This window comes from Anomaloglossus baeobatrachus, chromosome 7 (genome assembly GCF_048569485.1).
Source record: "Anomaloglossus baeobatrachus isolate aAnoBae1 chromosome 7, aAnoBae1.hap1, whole genome shotgun sequence".
NCBI lineage: Eukaryota > Metazoa > Chordata > Amphibia > Anura > Aromobatidae > Anomaloglossus > Anomaloglossus baeobatrachus.
The window spans coordinates 12,920,822-12,928,806 of record NC_134359.1 but is presented as its reverse complement, the minus strand read 5'-3'; the positions used below and the strand labels follow the sequence as shown (position 1 = coordinate 12,928,806).

Below are 7,985 nucleotides of genomic sequence, written 5' to 3'. Positions count from 1 at the left end.
TTATATTCTTGTACATAGGAACAGTATTATAGTAGTTAAAGTCTTGTACATAGGGGCAGTATTATAGTAGTTATATTCTTATACATAAGGGCAGTGTTATAGTAGTTATATTCTTGTACATTGGAGGAGTATTATAGTAGCTAAATTCTTGTATATAGGGACAGTATTATAGTAGTTGTATTTTTGTACATTGGAGCAGTATTATAGTAGTTATATTCTTGTACATAGGGGCAGTATTATAGTAGTTATATTCTTGTACATAAGGGCAGCATTATAGTAGTTATATTCTTGTACATAGGGGGCAGTATTATAGTAGTTATATTCTTGTACATAGGAGCAGTATTATAGTAGTTATATTCTTGTACATAGGAGCAGTATTATAGTAGTTATATTCTTGTACATAGGGGGAAGTATTATAGTAGTTATATTCTTGCACATAGGAGGCAGTATTATAATAGTTATATTCTTGCACATAGGAGGCAGTATTATAGTAGTTATATTCTTGTACATAGGGGGAAGTATTATAGTAGCTATATTCATGTACATAGGGGGCAGTATTATAGTAGTTATATTCCTGTACATATGGGGAAGTATTATAGTAGTTATATTCTTGTACATAGGGGCAGTATTATAGTAGTTATATTCTTGCATATAGGGGCAGTATTATAGTAGTTATATTCTTGTACATAGGGGGCAGTATTATAGTAGTTATATTCTTGTTCATAGGGGCAGTATTATAGTAGTTATATTCTTGTACATAGGGGGCAGTATTATAGTAGTTATATTCTTGTACATAGGGGCAGTATTATAGTAGTTATATTCTTGTACATAGGGGCAGTATTATAGTAGTTATATTCTTGTTTATAGGGGGCAGTATTATAGTAGTTATATTCTTGCACATAGGGGGCAGTATTATAGTAGTTATATTCTTGTACATAGGGGCAGTATTATAGTAGTTATATTCTTGTATATAGGGGGCAGTATTATAGTAGTTATATTCTTGCACATAGGGGGCAGTATTATAGTAGTTATATTCTTGTACATAGGGGCAGTATTATAGTACTTATATTCTCATACATGTGGGGCAGAAATATAACATCTCCCATGTAGTTCATCCATGCTGAATTTCTCTATAATTAAGTAATTATGGATGAAGAGCCATAGGAATGTCAGGAATATTGCACGCTGAAGCATGTCCTGCATATTGCGGGGCTTCTTGTATGTACGAAGTGAATGTTTTTTTTTCTTAAACTACTGTAGTGATCTCCTGTGGTTTTGACTTTAGATAAGATAGACCATCATTATTTAGGGTTTAGTATTTGTAGGATTTGGGCTAAATGTGAATACATAATAATAATGCTTGTCTGTGAACTGTAGAACTACAGTCACCAGCATGTCATGACAAATTGACTATCCCTATGATTGCTCAGGATATTATAGCATAATGTGTTATATAGATTCCTCTGTAAGGGCCTCCCTCTGCCTTGTAGTCACTGGCTGAGGACTGTGTACAGAGGCCCCTCCACCCTCCTGATCCCTGGCACAGCAGATGGCCTGGATGTGTCACTGTGACACTGCAGAGCCTGCATACACCTCTGCCTTCCTCCCAGCACTGCCCCTTTAAGGAGTTGCTAGCTGCTGTGTGTACTGTCACTTTAAAAGGCTGTTCAAGCAGCCAGGAGGGGGGGTATATCCATTGTTACTGCTAAAGGTTTTTTTTCCTCTCTCTCTGATCTGATTATTTTAACTCCAGTGTAAGGAAAGGCAAGATGGCTGAGATGGGGAAGGGAGTCTCTGCAGGGAAAATAGCCAGCAACGTGCAGAAGAAGCTGACCAGGGCGCAGGAGAAGGTAAGGTTGCCAGGGGCTGGTGGGTATGGAGACCAGGGTGCTGACAGGGACTGGTGGGTATGGAGACCAGGGTGCTGACAGGGGCTGGTGGGTATGGAGACCAGGGTGCTGACAGGGGCTGGTGGGTATGAAGACCAGGGTGCTGACAGGGGCTGGTGGGTATGAAGACCAGGGTGCTGACAGAGGCTGCTGATAGGGGCTAGTGGGTATAGAGACCAGGCTGCTGATAGGGGCTGGTGTGTATGGGGACCAGGCTGCTAACAGGGCTGGTGGGTATGGAGACCAGGGTGCTGACAGGGGCAGGGTATGGAGACCAGGGTGCTGTCAGAGGCAGGGCATGGAGACCAGGGTGCTGTCAGAGGAAGGGCATGGAGACCAGGGTGCTGTCAGAGGAAGGGCATGCAGACCAGGGTGCTGACAGAGGCATGGCATGGAGACCAGAGTGCTGACAGAGGCAGGGCATGGAGACCAGGGTGCTGTCAGAGGCAGGGTATGGAGACCAGGGTGCTGACAGAGGCTGGTGGGTATGGAGACCAGGGTGCTGTCAGAGGAAGGGCATGGAGACCAGGGTGCTGACAGAGGCAGGGCATGGAGACCAGGGTGCTGACAAGGGCAGGCTGGTGCTCACTGACAGCTCCACAGTGTCAGCTCTGCAGCAATATAGTGAAATATGTAAGGAGGCTAGTCCTGTAGAGCCTGCAGTATGGTGACTGGGATGCACTGGCAGCTTCTCGAGCCTCTTCATGCAATGTCAGCTCTGCAATGCTACATCTTGTACAGGCTCCATGCAATATAATTTACCATGCTGTTATGTAAAGGAGCCGCATATTGCACCCTCTGATCTCCAGGTATTAGCTGTAATCCTCCTTCCTTTCTGAAGCAGCCTGGAAAGACAATTGCATTGCAGGGAAGGATGTTGATGTGACACTGTAACATTTACTGTCATTGAATGGCTGGGAAATCGATGTGACAGCAGAGGAGGTTTCCTGCAGAGGAGCAGCCTCCATGTGCAGAGCTGCAGAGCCGTGTCCTGGCTCCAATGTAACATTGTAACAATGAAGCTTCCTTGTTTTGTAAATATAGATACAATCATATCATTTCCTGCGGTGGGAGGAGTGGGGTCTGTGGATTCAGGACGCTGTGCTGATACCATTTGTTATGTGAGGGTATTTATTACCAGTAATGATATGGTGGGAATAACATGGAGCTCAGGGATAACCAGATCACCTGATGGGGGAGGGGGCACATTATATAGATATTGTTAATAGCTATAGTTATAATGTATAAATTATGATATTTTTTGGAACTATGCAAGTTTTGTTTTGTCTATAAAGGGGTGTAACCTTCCCCCTCCTCTATCACTCTTCTGTTACATGGAACCCTGTCTATATATGCAGACCATGTAGTATGTAATCTCTGCCTGGTGTATAGAAGCATGGGAATGTTTACTTGGGGCAAAGGTCTCCCTTTGGTTTTGGAAAAGTTGACTATTCTGGATATTTTCTAGTTGTTTTTCATATTGAATCTTGTGATAGACATAAATCTGTCTATCTGTCATTAGTGAGGCCTTGGCAGGAGGACACTTGTACTTCCAGACAGAACTGCAGCATTACTTCTCCGTATAGTGGAACACTGAGTCCTTATAGTTTTGTTTTATGGCTCTGTTTTGTGGCCCCATTTTCACCCCTAAGGGATGATACATTGCCACTTTTTTGCTCTATGGATTCTGTATAAAGTCATGGTAAAAAAAAAAATATATATCACAATATGGACTCAACAATCTATGGATTCTTTAATCTGGACCTATAATTTGGCTGTGTGCACTTACTCTGTCACTTGCTCAGTATCTATGTAATATTATGTAGCCTCCCTCATATTGTATCACTATCTTTTTACAGACCCCGGAATATGTTCTTATATTACATATACTACGTCAATCCTTTCATCAGTATATAGAAATCGAAGTGCTAGAGGTCAGAGGTCACTGGTGGGAATGGGGGTACTGGTCCATTCATGTTTTTATACTGAAACTGTTATTATAGTTATGATGATATATTTAACAGTTTGCTGATGAGTATACAGAAGGGTAATCACTGACCCCACTTTATCCCTTTAGTCATTACACAGGACCCCTTTCTGTATTCAGCCCCTACAGTACATACAGTATATATGCCGAGGCCTTGATTGATATATCACAGGGGGAGACATATGTGCAACAAGTAGATCAGAGGTCACAGCTGGTGAGGAGACGGAGATCATTCAAGACACTTGATACAGGATCTATATTTAACCCGTGAGTTGCTATATTACATTGGGTTGGGGGCACATGGGAAACCGTGTCTGAAGGAGACAAATCCTTCCTCTGTAAATTAGCAGCTTCATACAGACATGGACGTTCCCGTCACATTATCACCCTCCACATCAAGAGAAGATGTGATGGAAATATAGAAATGCTGCATCTTTTATTTTGGCATTCTCCCATGATGGATTTAATTTCCGACCAGTTTCTTTAATCTGTTGCTGCCTATGCAGAGCGTAGTCCTCTAAATGCATCTGACACCTTCATAGGCCAAAGAAGATAACAGCCACGAGCTGCTACAATGTAGGAACCATATTCTCACATCGAAGAGCCGGAACCTGAAGTCTGTACAATGTGCAGCTATGGAGCAAAGGCAAGAGGGAACAGTTGAATTTTTCTTTTTTTGTGTGATTTTTAAGAAGTGATAGTCGATACGATACGATACACTTTATTGATTCCGTGGGAAATTATGGTATCACAACAGCACAACTTAAAGGGAACCTGTCATCAGAAATTTTGCTTTAAACCTAAAAGTTTCCCCCTCTGCAGCTCCTGGGCTGCATTCTAGCAGGTTCCTGTACTTTTTGTGGCCCCTTTTAAACCAAATTAAATACTTTATAAACTTGTACCTTTTGCTATGTAAATTTTGTAAATCGTCCATGGGGGCGGGCTCTCTGCTGACCGTTGCTGTTCCTCCAGCAGATTTACGCCGCCCCCCAACGCTGAATTTCATATCTCAGGACGCCGCCCCTGAGCGCCCGTGGTCCCGCGCATGCGCTGTGCGACTGTAGCGGGACTGTGCACTGTGTGCACGTGTGACCGCTGGTGACGTTTTGCATAGGCATGAGGTTATGGGCGGCGCTGTGAGTGTCATCAGCAAGTGCCACCCATAACCTCGTGACCGCACTTTCCCCTCTTCCTCCAGCGTTCTGCACAAGCGCTTGCTGGCCAGATGACCCGATGTCACCTCTTTCCCATCTTGCCCTGCTGCAGGGTAAGATGGGAAGGAGGTGACGTCGGGTTATTTGGCCGGCGAGCGCTTGTGCAGAACGCTGGAGGCAGTGGGGGAAAGTGCGTCCACGAGATTATGGGCGGGCACTTGCGTGTAATCAAAGCGCCGCCCATAACTCATGCCTGTGACACACGTCACCAGCGATCCTGGCGTGGGCGGCACCTCGGGCGCCGTGGGCGGCGTCCTGATGGATGAAATGGAGCGTGGGGGGACGGCGTCAATGTGCTGGAGGAACAGCAACGGTCAGCAGAGAGCCCGCCCCCATGGACGATTTACAAAATTTACATAGCAAAAGGTACAAGTTTATAAAGTATGTAATTTGGTTTAAAAGGGGCCACAAAAAGTACAGGAACCTGCTAGAATGCAGCCCAGGAGCTGCAGAGGGGGAAACGTTTAGGTTTCAAGCTAAATTTCTGATGACAGGTTCCCTTTAAATCATAATATGAATTACATAATTGACAAGACAGTAGAGTTGACAGAAGAACATTATACATTGGATAAGGTCATACACAGGGGTGAACTGAAAGTAGAAGAAATAAGTAGACATTCACCTTGAAGATTTAACACTAATGTTATTGTTGTACATTCCTATAGCAGTTGGCACAAATGATTTCCTATATTTTTCCTTCATACACCTCAGAAGGATTAGCCGGTTACTGAAGGTCTCTTCTGTCTCATGAATAGCTCATATAATGGATGTGCATTATTATTTATAATCGCCATAAACTTTTTCAGAGTTCTTCTCTCCACGACCTCCTCAAAAGAGTCCAGATTGCAACCAACAGCAGAGCTTGCCTTCTTCATAAGCTTATTCAGCTTATTAGCATCAGACACCCGCACACCACTACCCCAGCATATGAGTGCAAAAAAGATGGCACTTGCCACTACAGACTGGTAGAACATTTCTAACATTTTGCTGCACACATTAAAAGACCTCAGTTTCCTTAGGAAATACAATCTGCTCATCCCCTTCTTGTAGACCATCTCTGAGTGGCATCTCAAGTCCAGTTTGCTATCCAGGTGGACCCCCAAATATTTGTAACTCTCCACCTGCTCTACCTCCTGACCAGCAATAGTGATCGGTAAACATTCCAGCTTTCTCCTGCTATAGTTGGCCACCAACTCCTTAGTTTTCTTAGATACTGTGTGTGCCATTGGTGCCAAAGCTCTACCTACCTCTTCGCCCAACAGTTGGCACCTCTATGCCTTGCCCTGTATACGTATAAATAACTGAAGTATCTAAATTGCAGGATTTTGGCTCCACCTGCCTATAGGCTGCTGTTCTTATACAGTGGATGTAAAAGTTGGGGCACCCCTGGTCAAAATTACTTATATTGTGAACAGTTAAAGGGGTTGTGCACTACATTTACATTGATGGCCTAACCTTAGGATTAGATATCAATGGCTGATCAGCCAGGGTCTTAACCCACATCCCCGCCGATCAGCTGTTGGTGGTGGCAGCGGCAGCAGGTGGCTGGAAATGCTCAGTTCCAAAGCTGTTCCAACATCTCATAGAGGTAGGGTATTGCAAATCCGCCTTCTACTGATTTGAATGGGAGGCGGATGTGCAATTCCTAGCCGTGTCCACTATCAAGTGATGGGCAGCTCTGGAATTGAGCATTTCCAACTTCGTGTTGCCGCCAGCGGCACCCAGAGCAGCGGATCAGCGGGGGTGCAGGGTGTCGGACCTCGGCCTATCAGACATTGATGCCCTATCTTAAGGATAGGCCATCAATGTTTAAGTGGACAATCTCTTAAAGCAAGATTATTATTATTTGACCAAGGTTTCAGTCCTTCATTAGCCTGTTAGGCTGCTTTCACACATCCGGCTTTTGCAATGCGGCACAATCCGGCACTTTGCAGGAAAACCGCAACCGTTTTTTTTTGCTGCCGGTTGCGTTTTTCCTGCATAGACTTTAATTAGTGCCGCATTGTGCCGCATGGACTTGCGTTCGGTCCGGTTTTTGCCGCATGCGGCAGATTTAGCCGATGCGGCGGCTGGATGGAACGTTCCCTGGCACGTTTTTTGCTCCGACAAAAAAAAACCGCATCGCGCCGCATCCAGCCGATGCGGCGCTTTTCCCAATGCATCCCTATGGATGCCGGATGCGGCGCGATGCGGCAAAAACCGCATCCGGCCGCCGTATGCGGTTTTTGCCACTGTGCATGCTCAGTAGCATGCCGCAAGCGGCAAAAACCGGACCGGCCGCATGTAAAAAACTTATGCAAAGGATGCAGTGTTTTCACCGCATCCGTTGCATAGGCTTCACAGCCGGATTGAGCCGCACTTCTCAAACCGGATGTGTGAAAGCAGCCTTAGGGTTATGTCTTCTTGTTCACCATCATTGTTAGTAAAGGCCTGGTGATGCAAATTTCACAGCTGTATAAAAACACAGTCTCCTCTAACCTGGTGCCAAAAAACAGCAGCCATAGGTTATTCTAAGCATATTCTAAGCAGCTGCCTAGCACTCTGAAAATGAAAACTGTGGAGGCCGCAAAGCAATAGAACGCTATAAGAAGATAAAAAAGAATTTTAAGTTGCCCTTTCCTCAGTTCGAAATGTAATTAAGAATTGGCAGTGGAGGTCAAGATAAGGTCTGGAAGACAAAGAAAAATGTCTATAAAAGCTGCTGGTAGAATTGCTAGAGAGGCAAATTTAGATCCTGGTTGACTGCAAAAGACCTTCACAAAAATTTAGCAGACTCTGAACAGTAGAACAATGTACCACAACTCCAGAGACACCTGCACAAATATAGCCTTCATGGAAGAGTCATTAGAAGGAAACCTCTCCTGTATCCTCACCATACAATTCAGCGTCAGAAGT

The 7,985-nt window shown here is 44.4% G+C and overlaps 1 protein-coding gene across 9 annotated transcripts in view; it reads left to right on the top strand.

Annotated features, from left to right (window-relative positions):
- Positions 1 to 1,631: 1,631 nt before the first annotated feature.
- BIN1 (bridging integrator 1) overlaps positions 1,632 to 7,985 on the top strand; it is a 114,810-nt gene continuing 108,456 nt past the window's right edge. For 2 of the 9 annotated variants that reach the window (XM_075317033.1, XM_075317034.1), the window contains exon 1: positions 1,634 to 1,850. In XM_075317033.1, the coding sequence (XP_075173148.1) occupies positions 1,770 to 1,850 (81 nt within the window). In that variant the 5' untranslated portion in view covers positions 1,634 to 1,769. Of the gene's footprint in view, positions 1,851 to 7,985 lie in introns of all 9 variants that reach the window. The other 7 variants (XM_075317035.1, XM_075317037.1, XM_075317031.1 and 4 more) reach the window with 6 other exon arrangements.